Source organism: Panicum virgatum, chromosome 1N, assembly GCF_016808335.1.
Source record: "Panicum virgatum strain AP13 chromosome 1N, P.virgatum_v5, whole genome shotgun sequence".
Classification (NCBI taxonomy): domain Eukaryota; kingdom Viridiplantae; phylum Streptophyta; class Magnoliopsida; order Poales; family Poaceae; genus Panicum; species Panicum virgatum.
In genome coordinates, this window is record NC_053145.1 from 16,707,743 (window position 1) to 16,723,604 (window position 15,862).

Sequence of the window (15,862 nt, forward strand, 5' to 3'; positions counted from 1 at the left end):
TACGTACGTGGAGCTGGTGGAAATACGAAGGCGGACAGGGCATCTGATTTTATTTGAACGAATTTATAACTTAAAAACTCTGCTAACCATCCTTTGAGAATATAATGTGTGGACAATTGGACAAGGCTGTGGTCTGTGTTTTGCATAATGTGTTGACAATTGGCGAGTTTCAGTGTGTTGCATCATGAGAATAATCATGGATGGTTAATATGATTTTTTAGCACATATAAATGTGTCACCGTTGATGCATAAATATTGTCCATCGCAATGCACAGCCAATCACAGTATAGACACGTGCGTGTCACAGGTGCATGTCCACTTGTAGAAGGAAATAAAGAAAGGAACATAGAAATTATGAGAGAGGAAATAGAAAAGGAGAAGAAAAAGAAGAAAACAAACGAATCACACGCGCGGTTCGGACGGCAAATAGTACCTCTTCAAGAGGCAGATGAAGAGTCTTCATATATTTCATATAGCCTCGGCGGTGGCTGTCGGTTCAACACGAGGTGAATGGCCACCAGTGTATTTTTCAGTTTCTCTTCATCAGAAATGTTGTAAGAGTAGCCGCCATCCTTCCACGTCAGCAGAGCGTCTGACAGGAGGTCCCAATTCGTTATGTGACGCAGCAGGTCCTCGATGAAATCATCCTCCTTGATGTTATCATATTTCCAGTACTTATAGTGCCTTGTATCTGCAAACTTGTCACCGACGCCGCCACTTGCAAAGAAGTCACAGATGCTATTGAGCCTTGCCGACTCGCAGACCATGATTGTCAGGCCCATCAGTTCCCGTATCGCTGACCCTTTTGCTGGGTCGTGGCTCGACAGGTTGCGCAAGAACGTGCTCGGCTGACCCGGGTAGAAGCCGGCGAGGAGGTCTCTCATGGTCTCCCTGGACCAGTCCCAGTATAGGGGTTTGGAGTTGTATTCTGCTGGGAGTATCCCCGAGCCGGTGCTCTGCTTGAAGAGGTTAGGAAGCTCGTACCAAATTCCTTTCTCGTTCATGAAGCCAACTACGAGCAAGTTGTCATCCCGGATGGCTAGGGTAGTCGACTTTTCTTCCTTGTTCCTTTCCACCAATTTCAGCTTGATGTGAAACCACCGCGCTGGCTGCCCAGCACGATACCTGGCTAGCACTGGGTGATTATTGTCTCTGGCAGAGGAGAAGGCTGCAGGCAGGTCCAGACGGCGGTCCAAGAGATCCTCGCGGTCAAAGTGATAGGCGAGCTTCTTACGCAGCTTCCCGATGAATGCAGTGAACCCTTCTTTATCCTCGATGTCGTACTCCATGTCGATCTACATATATATTAGTGACTAACAATTAGACGACATGACATGATTAATCTACAAATACAAGGAAATGACCATCTTGCCACAGTACCTTCTTTCAAAACAGAGAAATAGATAGACTTGAAATTCTCTTTCACACACACAAAGCACATTTCAGTTTTGGGATACATAAAACAATGACCTTGCTATAAATGTATGTTCCAATACTATAGCTTTCCGATACCACTAGCACACAATTGTGCAACCTAGTGAGCTATTGTATTCTTGCCCCCACCACTTGCCCATCATCGCTGACTCCCTACTTCTTAAATACTATTAAATATATATAGATAGCTGTTTAAACTTTAATTTTAAACTATTAAGTGTAGATTCCTATTTAAAATACAATCCAAACAGATAAAAAGAAGCAAGAAAATAGAGGCACAAGAGTTAGATACAAAAAAAGAATAGTATTGCAAGTATTATAAATATAAAATAACACTACTACAGAACAGGCATTTGTTCCAGGCCATTTGTCCCGGCAGCCTTTGGGCCCGGGACAATAAGTGGCTTTTGTCCCGGGTCCAATGGCTAGCCAGGCTAGCGGGGGGGACAGGAGCCTTTTGTCCCGGTTGGAGGCACCAATCGGGACAAAAGGCCCGCGCAGCCTTTTGTCCCGGTTGGAGCCACCAACCGGGATAAAAGGCCCCCCTTTTGTCCCGGTTGGTGTCTCCAACCGGGACAAAACTCCTTGGCCCCCTTATCCCCTTCCCTCTCCTCCCGCCCGAGCCATTCAGTTCACTTGTTCTTGTTGTTCTTGGCTCGGGAGAGGGGAGTTCTTGCTCATTTCTTCACCACATTTGTGAAGATCTTTGATTCTCCGTCCATCCATCGGCGCTAAAGGTTTGGGGCTTATTTTTCTCTTCATCTTTGGCTTGTATAGCTCATTTCATGTTTTAGAAATAGAGAAAATGTGTAGCTAGCTCATTTCTTGGACATTTAGATTGCATATGTAGGTGTGATTTTCTTTTAGATTTAGATGAGTATGTGGATAGTAGAAATTTTTAGAATGAGTGTAGACACTTCATGTGATGTACTTGTATATATGACCATATTGTGGATAGTTGATTTTTGTATTCATGAATGAATTAATGAAATGAGTATATTAGAATTTTTTGTATTATGAATGGATTATTTTGACACTCTAGTGATGTATTTATTCAGGATCACATTGAAACCATCTAGAAGCTAAAAAAATCTTTATTTCGAAACAAGTATACGTCGTTAATCTCCATCCAACGGTGATGGCACTACCTTTCGGGGATACACGATGCACTATAAGGACGTCGCGAATCGGCTGGTCGCATCACTAGCACTTCCGATTGATACGAAGACAGCATTTGACGAAGTCAGCATGGCCGTTGTTGTAATGAGAGCATATCAACGAGCACACTGTCTGTGCCAAGTGCTGTGTTCCTATTAATCGTAAATGTTGGTGCTACGACTGGCCGATTGATGACATCCTTGTACCGCACCGTGTTCCCCCGAAAGGTCGTGTCATCACCGTAGGGTCGAGGTTACTGACATATACATTTTCAGAAATAAAGATTTTTTTTTCTTCTAGAGGGTTTCTGGATATTGAAAAGAGTGTTCTCCTGGAACTGAAGGGTGTCAAAGTAATTAGAAGTTATAGAGATTTCTTTCAATTAATTAGAGATTTCTTTCAATTAATGATACATTTCGCCTTTTTTTTATATAATTTCATTGTTATTTGCAAGAGTTATTAATCTGATCATTGTAATTGTAATTGTAATAATAAATAATATTTGCATTGTAATGGTAAGAATTTTTAATTTTGTGAAAAATAAAGGTATTTTCCAGTAAAATATGGCTTCAGCAGCTGGAGGGAGTGGCGCCGGTGGGGGTGAACGTTGTCCTTCTGGAGAGAAGGGCACAACTCGAGTAGGTCGTCGGTCCAAGAAATGTAGTGCTTTTCATAGGGCAGGGCTCCATTATTTGGAAAAAGAATATAGAGAATGCGTGGCAAGGGGCGAGAAAAACCTATGTGTTGTTGTCCAAATTTTTAAGTTTCATGTTGAGTACTCCTTTGTTAAGTTCTGTAATGTATTAAGTACTCCTTTTAATTAATCAAGATGTATGATGAATATTGCAGATTTTTTAATTATTCATGTTATGTTACATTTAGTTTAATTTAGGTTTGATATATTTTATTTATTCGATACGTGTAAAAAATTCAAATCGATTTCTTTAAAATGTAGATGGACCGGCAATGGATGTACAATGCTAACCGACGTTCGAACGAATTCATTGAAGGTTTGCATTATTTTTTGTCTGTGGCTAAGGCAAACAAGCATAATGGTTTTATGTGCTGCCCGTGTGTTCATTGCAACAATAACAAGGATTACTCATCTTCAAAAATCCTACACAGCCACATTTTCGCAAATGGTTTCATGGAGAAGTATGTTTGTTGGACGAAGCACGGAGAACAGGGGGTTACCATGGAAGACAATGAAGAAGAAGATTTTGACGACTACTTTCCCGGGAATGCTGGATTCGGTGCATTCGATGACGATATTCTCATGGAAGAGCCCGAAGTAGATGTAGCAGAAAATGATCCCAGCGATGATCTGGGCAGGCATTGCACAATGTGTAGGCAGACTGCTGTGAGAGTGAAACGGAGAGGTTGAAGATCCAGAAGATGTTAGAGGACCACCGTAAGTTGTTGTACCCAGATTGTGAAAATGGATTGAAGAAACTTGGCACCACCTTGGAGTTGCAGCAATGGAAGGCGACAAATGGTGTATCCGACAAGGGATTTGGTGAATTACTCAAACTTGTTAAAAAAATACTTCCTAAGGACCTGGTAGCCAACCTGTTCCGAACGACAACGGAATGGCGCCCATGTAGGGGTGGTAAAGGGCCCAACATTTTGAACTAGAAAATCTAAGGATCGGGCCCTAAAAGGGCCGGGCTCTAAACATATGTATTTTTGAACTAAAAATTTTAAGGGCCCTATTGGGCTGTGAAGAGGCCACTAGGGCCATGGCCCATTACCACCCCTACGCCCATGTGAAAGAAAAAATCTATATTTTGGGAGCTACCATATTGGGAAGTCTTAGATGTTCATCATGCAATTGATGTGATGCAACTCACGAAGAATCTTTGCGTCAACCTGATAGCATTCTTGGAAGTTTACGGAAAGACAAAAGATACAGTAGAAGCACGTCAAGAATTGCAATGTATGGAAGAACGAGATGCCTTACATCCACAACAGCGAGATAATGGACGAGAATACTTAAGTCCTACCAGCTATACTCTTAGCAAGGAAGAGAAGGAAACCATGTTTGACTGCTTGAGCAGTATAAAGGTTCCATCTGGATACTCATCCAATATAAAAGGAATCTTAAATTTGGCAGAGAAGAAATTTACAAATCTCAAGTCCCATGATTGCCATGTGCTTATGACCGAACTTCTTCCGGTTGTGCTGTGGGGGATTCTGCCTGATAACGTCCGGTTAACCATCGTGAAGCTATGTGCCTTCCTCAACGCAGTTTCTTATAAGGTAATTGACCTGGAGAATTTGATAGCTGATATTTCCACCATCTTTCTTCAACATCATGACAAATCTTCTAGTGCACCTTTTGAAAGAGATTGATATCCTCGGACCAGTATTTCTACACAACATGTTCCCATTCGAAAGGTTCATGGGGGTACTCAAGAAATGTGTTCGTAATCAAGCTCGTCCAAAGGAAGCATCGCCAGTGCCTACGGAACTGAGGAGGTCATTGACTTTAGTGTTGACTTTATTGATGACCTTAAACCGAATCGCGATATGAGGGGAGACTAACTGGAAAGAGTACTTTAGGAAAGAAATATTATGTTTGCACAGAAGATTTCTCATTCAAGAAAGCGCATTATGCGGTTCTTCAACAATCATCCTTGCTTGACCTGTATATCGAGGAACACAAGAAAATTCTGCTCTCCAAATTTCCAGAAAATTCTGAGGCATGGATTACACGTGAGCACATGAACACTTTCTGCAGCTGGTTGCGGAAGCATCTAATGCATAACATGGATATAAGTGAACAACTGTTCTTATTGGCTAGGGGACCATCTTGGAATATCTTAACATACCAAGGGTATGAGATAAATGGAAACACATTTTATACGATAGCCCAAGATAAAAAGAGTACCAACCAAAATAGCGGTGTTCGTATGGATGCCACGGACAATAATGGAAAAAAGGACACATATTACGGCTACATTGAAGAGATATGGGAGCTGGATTACAGTCCCAATTTCAAGGTGCCTCTATTTCGTTGCCAATGGGTTAAGCTATCTGGAGGAGGGGTAACAAAAGATGAGTATGGGATGACAATAGTTGATCTCAACAATCTTGGATATAGAGACGAGCCGTTTGTTCTAGCCCAGGATGTCGCTCAGGTTTTCTACATTAAGGATATGTCCAGCAAGCCAAAGAAGGGGATAAACAAGCAAAAGGATGAGACTAAGCGACACATAGTTCTATCAGGAAAGAGAAACATCGTTGGAGTGGACGACAAGACAGACTTGTCAGAAGAATATAATAACTTTGTTGTCATTCCACCTTTTGAAGTAAATGCTGATCCATGCATCCTGCTAGTCAATGATGATGCTCCATACTTGCGCCGTGATCATAATCAAGGGACATTTGTGAAAAGAAAGTCTGTTACCGCTAATCCTTCATGTACTTGAATCATTTTATATTATTGTATAAAAAAGTAATTACAATTCGAATACTTTTATTATATATGTACTGTACAATTATACTTTATGTGTTATATATATCATTTTTTTATATTTTTCACTTAATTATCAGACTCAATTATAATTTTCATACAATAATGGATTACTCAACTAATTTTGTTTATTTCATGAAATTACATTCACGTTAACACACTATACTCTCTCACTAACACACACAATCTCACTAACACACACACTATCTCACAAACTCACACACTACACATTAATCTCATGAAATGGCTTAATTTTATCTAAAACTCACTTTGTAAACGTTAATATCGTGATAGAACCCACTTTCTGTCAAAAAGCAATAGTTCGAGAAAATATATTCACCTAATATATTTTTGTATTGTCAAAATAAAAAATATAATATGAAAAAAATTATATACTTCGTTGACCCAATCACTAGAATGAAAATTAAATATTTTTGTTGCGTATATCAAGTCTATATACAACAAGAAATTTTGTTCCAAAATTTTTGGATTCATAATTTTTTTACTCAATTAACAAATGAAAGCCTATTTTAAAAGAGAAGTAAAAAGAAACAAATGAAAAAGAGAAAGATTTGGCGGGTAGAAGGGAAAACGGCCCCTTTTGTTCCGGGTGGTAGATCCACCCGGGACTAAAGATGGGCCGCGGGCTGGGAATTTCCCGGCCAGCCAAAAAGACACTTTTTGTCCCGAGTGAAGCCACCACCCGGGACAAAAGGCCCTTTTTATCCCGGGTGGTGGCTTCACCCGGGACAAAAGCCCCCCCAATATAATTCCTTCCTCCTCCGCCCTTCCCTCAAACACTTGGTTTCCTGATCTGCGCCTGGTGCCGACGCCGTCCCCTGCTCTCCCCACCGCGCGAGCCCAACGTCCCCGAGCGCCGCCGACCTCACACTGCCGCCTAGAGCCCCGCGTGCTCCCCGAGCACGCCGTCGTCCTCCTCCTCCCCGACTTTGTGTAATCCACCGCCGCGCCGTCATCCCCCTCCCCGGCGTGTCGTCCTCGGCCCTCACCTCAGGGCTCCGCCTCCGCCTCAGCGTGTCCTCGCCCCTCGCATCCAGCTCCGGCTCCGCCTCCCCGACGTGTGCTCCGGCTCGCCCCGCCGTCACCCGTGCGCTCCCTCACCGTACGTGCGCCGCGCGCTGCCCTGGCCCTGCCACTGCAGCGCCTGGCCGTGCGCCACCAGCCGGCGCCGCCCTAACCCTAATGTGGATTATTTGTTTAAATTTGTTTAGAATTGGTTTAAATGTGGATTATTTGTTTAAATTTGAAAATATGGATTATTTGTTTAGAAATTATGTTGTAAAATATAGATTATTTGTTAATTTGTTTAATTTTGATGACAATTAGGGTGTTAATTACTTTTGAAATTATATTATTTAGAGTTCATGTTATTTAGAGTGAAATCATAATTTGTTGTGTAAATTAAGGTATATTTACAAATTTTTAAATGTATGAATGTGTATGTATGTATGTGTAAAGTGAGTTTAAATTTCTTTTAAATATTTCATGTATATTTCTTGAATTACTTAGAGAATATTTCTCGACCTCATCCATCGATTGTTACTTAGTGAAAAAACCGTCTAGAATATTTCATATATAGATGATTTCAAGTTTATTTCTTGAATTACTTAGAGAATATTACTCGACCTCGTCCATCGATCGGTACTTAGTGAAAAAACCATCTAGAATATTTCACGATCGATACTTAGTGAAATTATAGATAGAATATTTCGTGTGTATTTTTTGAATTAATTAGAGAATATTTCTCGACCTCATCCATCGATCGGTACTTAGTGAAATTATCGATAGAATATTTCTTTTATATTTCTTGAATTACTTAGAGAATATTTCACGACCTCATCCATCGATCGGTACTTAGTGAAAAACCCGTCTAGAGTATTTCATATATAGAATATTTCAAGTTTATTTCTTGAATTACTTAGAGAATATTACTCGACCTCGTCCATCGATCGGTACTTAGTCAAATGCTCGCAAATATGTGGATTATTTAGTGAATTTTTTTAAGGGTTTTATTTGTATTCATATTTTAGTTACGATGGACCCGCTGACACACAGACGCGGAAGACGAATAGTTCCTGTTGAATATGATTGCCGAAGGTCAAGGAGATGCCCCTGAACAAGCTGATGATGGCAGCAATACCGACATATATTTGAATATGTCCGGTGATGGAATTGAGCCACCATCTATTCAGGATGACGCTGCTGGTGAACAAAGTGCTAATGTACAATCACAACTATACTTATTTGTAGTGAAAATCATATTTTCATCTGAATCTATATGAATACTATGAATATTTTTTTATAGCCATCTGGATCATCGTCGCAGCAGAAAAAGACGAAGCGAGGCCCGACAAAAAAACTAGAAGGGCGGTTCATTATAACGGAAGTTGGTCCAGATGGCGAACCGATCACTCCAGAAGCTGCCGCCAAAAAAATTCATAAGACAATCCGGATGTATTGTCAGGGACCACATCCCGATCAGTTTCAGGCTCTGGAAAGCTTCCAATCCAAGTGAGGAACGGGATGCGGTACCCGAAAGAGAAAAAGAATGGTGCTGGCGGGAGCTTAAGAAAAACTTCACGGTTCTAGCTGAATCCGAAGAGATATGCAAGCGCTGGACCCTGAGCAAGATGGCCGAACAGCTGCAATCATTCAAGAAAATTTTGACAAAGGAATATATCAAGACCGGGACCACACCCGTATTTACCGGCGAGCTCGAAAAGCTCAGGGGTCACTGGGATGCATTTGTGCAATACAAGTCTTCAGAGCTTGGGCTTCAGAAGGTGTAGAAGGCCAAAGACAACACCTCGAAGAAAGTGTACCATCACACTCTAGGCCAAGGAGGCTACAAGCTTGCAATACCCAAATGGGAGAAGATGGAGCAGGATCTGCTTGACAGAGGCATCCAACCTGTGACCATGAACTGGCCTGAAAGGTCAAGGACCTAATTTTATGGTCACGGGGGAAGCTTGGACCCATTGACTGGGGCCTGCATCTATGGGCCAAACATCCAGCTAGCAGCCCATAGACTACAGGAGGCCATACAAGCAGCGGCCGAGGGAACATTCCAGCCGGATAGAGAGAGGGACGAGCTGATTTACACCCTTGGGAATCCAGAGCATCCGGGCCGCACAAGAGGCAAAGGCGTGGTTCCGTGGAAGTATGGGTTCAGAGATTACATTGAATCATATAGAAGCCGGTAAAGAAGAAAAAATGATGAGCGGGAGCACTTGTGAAGGCTAGCGGAACGGCTCAGGTCACACGATCAAAGACTGGAGGAAGAGGTTCAACGCCAAGTGGCCATAGCAATGAGCCAGCAACAGCAAGCGCAATCACTGCCTCCAGAGCCTAATGTCGCAGCTGATCATCTGTCTCAGCGGAAAAGCAGCTGCGCTTCCACAGACGTCACCGTCGAGCCAATGGGGATCCAGGCCCCAGTTGAAGCGACGGCCCCGCAGCTATTTCCAGTGGATGAGATCACCCAGCGGACACCTTGTGACCTGCAGACTGCCATTAAGAACTTAATGTTCACTGTTGCGTACGGTACCGCCATGCCAACCCAACCAGGCGACGTGTACCACGGGCAGCAAATTCCAGCAGGATATACAAGAGTTGGCATGGAGCAGGTGTGCCAGGGTTGGAAGACGCTCGAGCTTGATATTCCTGGAGGCGACGGGGAGAGGACACTAGAAGCCATTCATGGCTACATCCTATGGGATAAGCGCTACATTGTCCTAAAGTCGGATGATCGAACACCAAAACCGGCATCTCAACATGCCTCTCCAAGGCCGTCATCTCCGCAAAACCCCCCCCCCCAAGGGCAGCACTATCTCGGCAAGGTTCACCGGCACATTCTCCATCACCATCATCTCATGCACCAATGAACACTCAAGCGTCACCGTCGCCTCCATGGTTACTCCCTCCGCCGCTGGCAAAGAAGGTAGCTGCACCGGCTAAGGAGCCTCCAAAGAAGAAGGAAAAGAAGAAGAAAACCAAGGAGGCTCCTAATAAACCCTGGGACATGAGCCTTGAAGAATGCGATCGGATAACTCAAGAAAGAGTTAAAGAGCACTTCAAGCCGAAGCCGGAGCCCGAGAAAGTGATAAATCCAGGAGATTTGAAATTTTTTAAGGGAATGTGCGAAGCAAATAAGAGAAAATTCATTCCGAGAGATCCCTCTTCAGACTATGACCGCACAATTATCAAAACTACTGAGAAAAAGAAGAGACAATCAAAGTCGTCGTCTGACATTCCACAGCTCGGAGCCCAAAAGAAACAATCAATGGAGCCTCTGGTAGTGGGACAGACGATGCAACAACAAGACTTTGTTACATTTTTGAAAGAATCAAACCTGACAGCGGCTCAGATTACAGGGGGAGAAGATATTCCAAAGGCCGATGTGGTCGTCAAATGGACGTATGAGCTGGGCAAACCTCTTGTACCCCAAGAAGTAGTGTCCGTGCTTCCAACGCAAATGTATAAGCTGCACCAACACTACATGCGTGCGATGGCCGATTGCATCTTCATGCAGGGCGCAAAGATTAAAGATGACGATTTCTTACGGGGGGAGGCCATTATATGGATAAACTGGGAAGAAGCTTACCAACTATTCCATCAGGAGGACCTCAACATCTCTATGGTCGGCTTGTGGGTTCTGTAAGTATTTTACTCTCCTTACGTATTATTTTGCATGATCTTAACATACTGATCCCTTGATTTATTCGGTATCATGTAGAATGGAGATACAAACTTGCAGGAGAAAGGGATACTCTCACCTCGGATTCATCAACCCAATTACTTGTAATTCGAGGCTTCTACGCGACAATTCTGATGAGATATTCCAAAACTTGTTCAAGTACATAAGCGTTCATCACAACAAGCAAATGATATTGTTTCCTTACAACTTTGCGTGAGTGATTCCTTCCGTCTAACTCTTCCTATTCTGTAATCGAATTGTTTAAACCTTAACTATCAAGAACTGCCTCTGTATAATCTTGTAGTGACCACTGGGTCCTAATTGTCATAATTCCCGAGAAGAGCCTACTCGTGGTTATGGACTCATTGAGGAGACATCCAGAACAATACGAAGATCTTCTTAACATGATGAAAAAGTTATTCTACCACTACTCCATCGATGACCGATAACTTGAATAATTTTGTTACTTGACTATAATTGTTCTAATCATGCACAGGGTTTGGAAACAAGTCGCTAAAAATCATCCAGGCAAATTGGAAAAGGAATTGAAGATCAAGACAGATTTTGCGGTACGCACTTGGATGATTCATTGCACGTTTCATTAGTTTTATTATATATTCATGTAAATATCTGATAATTTCTTCACTCTTAAAGTGTATGAGGCAGGAACAAGACATTAATTTATGCGCATACTATGTATGCGAGAACCTCTATGGTCTGGTAAGTCCTCCAAGGGCCTGGACAGATTGGGAGGAGGAAGTAAGTAAAAAACTTGTTAATGTTTGAACTCGTATTTTAATTAGTCGAAATTAATTATCCCCTTTTTCCATAGGTCGAGGAGATGCGCGATAAACTCATACCGGAGGAAAAGATTATGGCGATTCAAGAACAATTGTCCGGATTTATTGTTGAGCAAATCCTCAATCCAAAAGGTGAATTCTACTATGATGGACAATGTAACATTAACAATCACAGCAAATATGATAATATACGCGTATATATGTAATTAAGAATGAATATACCTATGTAAATATATGTGTATGTATTATATTTCTATTTATGAGTATGTATGTATTATATATATAAGAACTCCAATAATATATATGTGTATATATATTTATATAATATTGGTCCTAGACATTTTCATATGTAAAGGAATTCACACGTATAGATATGTGTATACATATATAAGTGAATTAATTTATATATGAAAACTATCTAGTACAAATATTATATAAGTAACTATATATATATGTATATATTAGTGGAGATCATACACACTGAATTCCAATACATAAGTTTAATAGAAATGCAAAAGTATAATTGAAATAGAAAAGAATTGAGAAAAGGAAAACATGAAGAAAAAAAGGGACCTTTTGTCCCGGTTGGTAACACCACACCAACCGGGACAAAAGGGAGCGCCAGCCACGAGGCCCTGTTACCAACCGGGACAAAAGGCTACCTTTTGTCCCGGTTGCCAGACCCGGGACAAAAGGGCCCCCTTTTGTCCCGGCCTGGCGTTCCCGGTTGGGAAACCGGGACAACAAGAGTTTCCCAACCGGGATAAATTAGCGTTTCTGTAGTAGTGTAATAATCCAGAACACGAGGTGAACGATACCCACAGAGACTAATATCGAAGATATTAGAGATGAAAGGGAATAAAGAACAGAAACGATTGCCCTAAATCCTCATTTAAATTATCCATCTTTGCCATTATATAAAGACTAATATTTATCATCAAACTTGTATCTCTTGTCTCTATTAAACTTACTACTACTAACCCATGAAAGAGCATGTGCAAGTTTGTTTAAAGAAAAAGGAAACAGTAATACCTGATCCTGCCAGTTGAACACGAGGTGAACGATACGTTGTGCTTGATCTGCGCGGTCACTAATATTTTCTGAGGGATCAACGCCGCGACTAATAATATCCATCGTCTCCTTTGGCAAATATTTGTGCCATTTGCAGTAACGGTGATCCCTCCAGTACAGCAGAGCTCGTGATATGTCACCCCAGTTCCTGATGTGATCCATCAGTCGTAGCTCGGAGAAGGATTGTCTGCCAGACCCGGTGTCCCATCTCTCTACAAAGTATTCATAGAGAGTGTTCAGCTTTGCGGACTCGCAGACCATGACCATGAGGCCTGCTAGGGCCAGCCTAGGGTTGACACCCTCCTCCACATCTGGGTAGCGCCACAGCGTGCGAACGGCCTGCTTTGCGAAGTTCTTGCCCTGCTTCACCGACGACTCCAGATTACTCACGGCTTCATTCCAGTCTTTGACGTTCAGTATGTCCTTGTAGGAGATGGCTTCATCCCAGTCTTTGACAACGCTCAGTGTTGTGTCCTTGGAGGAGACGCCCCAGTCTAGGGGTACGGAATTGTACTCTGCTGGGAGTGCCCGGTTGCCAAGGTCGTACCAAACCCCGCTCTGGTTCCTGAATCCAAATCCACAACAGTTGTCATCCCTGACGGCTATGATCGTCGACGACTTTTCCTCGTCTGCTGCCAGCAGCGTGATGCGGATCCACCGCGGCGGCTGGTTAGCACGTGGCCTGGCGAGCACTGGGTGACCATGGACATACTCGGTGGTGCCTGGATTATTGTCTCTGTGGGCGACAATTTTACGCAGGTTTGCAATGGATGTAGCAAAACAATTGATGTCGAAATTTAGCGCTTGGCCAGGATGTGACGATTCGCTCTGCAGTAGAATGCATTATAACCCATCAGACGACATGATTTGTTTAGTTAGTTAGAGAAAGAAAGGAGCAAACAATCTGCAGATTTTGGTGCAGAGACTAGTGCCCTGCAATCACTTGAATGCTTATTAGTTATTAATTAGTACCTTGTTTCGCGCTCGAGTCTCCCAGTTGACGTTGACTTGAACTTCACCGACGACGTCGTCAGCGCTGGTATTTGGACTCGATTCTCCATAGGGGAATATGACGGGCTTTCCGTTAACCTGGAGCTCTCGGGGTTTGAAACTTTCAGTAATCTGGGGCCCTCGGTTTCTGGGACTCTCATCAACTTCAGTAATAACATGCAGGCCCTTCATGTCAATCTGGAGCCCCTTACCTTGCGGAACCTGAACGACAGATCGGTCCAGTGAGAGGGTTAACCGCTCAATGGGGATGGCCTCCTCCTTTGCCTTTCTGAAGAGCACGATCGGGTGATGCTCCAAGCCAACGATCTGCGCGGTAATTTTACCGTAAGCGGTGTATTTGCTGCCACCGTTGCCCCATATAATTCTCTGACGCAAATATGCATGCTTCCCAGCGAGCTTGACCACCACCTTCGCCTCTTTGGCATTGGACATCACCAAGTAACTGACGACTATCTTGTGCCCAGCGTCGTCTAAACCGATGGTGCGGTTCACAAGTTCAGTAGCATCTCCATCCTGTTCCTTGCGGCAATCCCATCTCCTTTCGATGACTGTATCTTCAACGCCATGTTCGGGGTGTGGGAGATTAAATCTCATGACGAACCACTCACGCCCTGATGAGATGCCTGTGCCGGTGTCGCACACATTAAGCTCCAGTTCCTGCATGCATGCATTGCTAGGATTAGGGACGGAAATGGTAACAAAACAGAAAAATGGATATCCGAGATATCCGTATCTGTTTCCATGTCTATCCGATCCGTTTCCATCCTAAGCTAGGATGTGAAGGCTCGTATATTAGAAATTAAACATAATTCTCTGCACCTCCAATGAACCTAATAACCAGCAGATTTTGACATTGATAATAAAGTCACCGTAAAAATGAATTCATATTTGTTGCACTTTCTAATTAATATTATTTATTTCAGCTATTACTAAAATATGATTCTTCCTTGAAAAACATACTATCATCTAATGGAAAGCCTACACGGATTTATCATATATACATGCATGCACAAAATCTCTATTATTTGTATGTGCCTGTGGCATGTATATAATTTTTCTTCCATCAAACAATATATAATTTTTCTTCCATCAAACAATGATGTTGTTTATTTTCTTTCAAAAAATAATACGCATCTTTCTTTTCCTTCCATAAATATAATGTATGTGCAAAAGAAAGTATGTGTGTGCTAAAGGAAAGTAATATGTGGGTACAAGAGGTGTGTATAGGAAATTGCTGGTGTAAAAAATAATATGATTTTGGTGGAAAACATTGACAAAATCAATCTCCCCCTTCCTTTCGTCAAGCCTTTTGACCTGACATGTGGGGCCTCCGTGAGGGGTACGGTGGGCCTAATTTTGGTGAGAAATATTTTCAATTGTTTCAACTTTTTTGGTGAGAAATATTTTCAATTGTTTCAATTTTTATAGTAATGATGATTGCAGGAGATATATAGAAGGTTTTGTTTTCGCAAAGAGTGTACGTACCGTGAACCGATGTTGCTCTGACACTGAACTGATGGTGCCGGTCACAAGTTTATTAGTAGCGTCTCTATCCTGCAGCAATCCATTACAATAAATCAGATGTGCAATGAATTGGACATAACTTTTGAGGAGGCTTCGAATATCTTTTATGGGAAGCAGGAATTTCAGACCGCAAAAGTCGCGTATACCAGTTTAAACTAGGCAAACGTTTAGTGGCCACCAAATCTAAGTTGAATGATTTGGCAACACTTATGCATTCTCTGCATAAATATTACATGGCTGATAGCTGTACAACCAAAAATGCTGGTATCGCAGTTGTTATCCCCCGGCCCGCAGATTGAATTTTCATTATATGAAGAAGAAATGTTGCACCATGTCGACTATGAGACCTTCTTTCAGTTCTTCCAAAGGTTCGACCTCGGTGCCCAAACTATGATGTTGTTTACTTTGTAAGTACACTACCTACACGATATTATCTCAACTACGTCTTCAACATTGTGCTTTATGCAGATGTTTTGCAGAGTGTTACTCAGGGAAGGTCGGAAGGAGCTAGATGATATAGCCTTCTTGGACCTTTGTTTAGTTAAGGAGAAAACATGCATATGCGCTGAATGCGCTGATGACGTGGGACATCTGTGAAAGGATCGAGGCCCAAGAAGGGGGTTGAATTGAGACTTTTTAAAAAATCTATCAAGTCCTTAACCCAAACTAGTG

General features: G+C 42.3%; 1 protein-coding gene across 1 annotated transcript in view; it reads right to left on the reverse strand.

Annotated features, from left to right (window-relative positions):
• Positions 1-210: 210 nt before the first annotated feature.
• LOC120655358 overlaps positions 211-15,862 on the reverse strand; it is a 40,027-nt gene continuing 24,375 nt past the window's right edge. Inside the window, exons 7-10 of the mRNA XM_039933119.1 lie at positions 15,152-15,220; positions 13,628-14,323; positions 12,617-13,483; positions 211-1,295 (exon numbers count right to left, since the gene is read on the reverse strand). Of these exons, the coding sequence (XP_039789053.1) occupies positions 438-1,295; positions 12,617-13,483; positions 13,628-14,323; positions 15,152-15,220 (2,490 nt within the window). The 3' untranslated portion in view covers positions 211-437. The remainder of the gene's footprint in view (positions 1,296-12,616; positions 13,484-13,627; positions 14,324-15,151; positions 15,221-15,862) is intronic.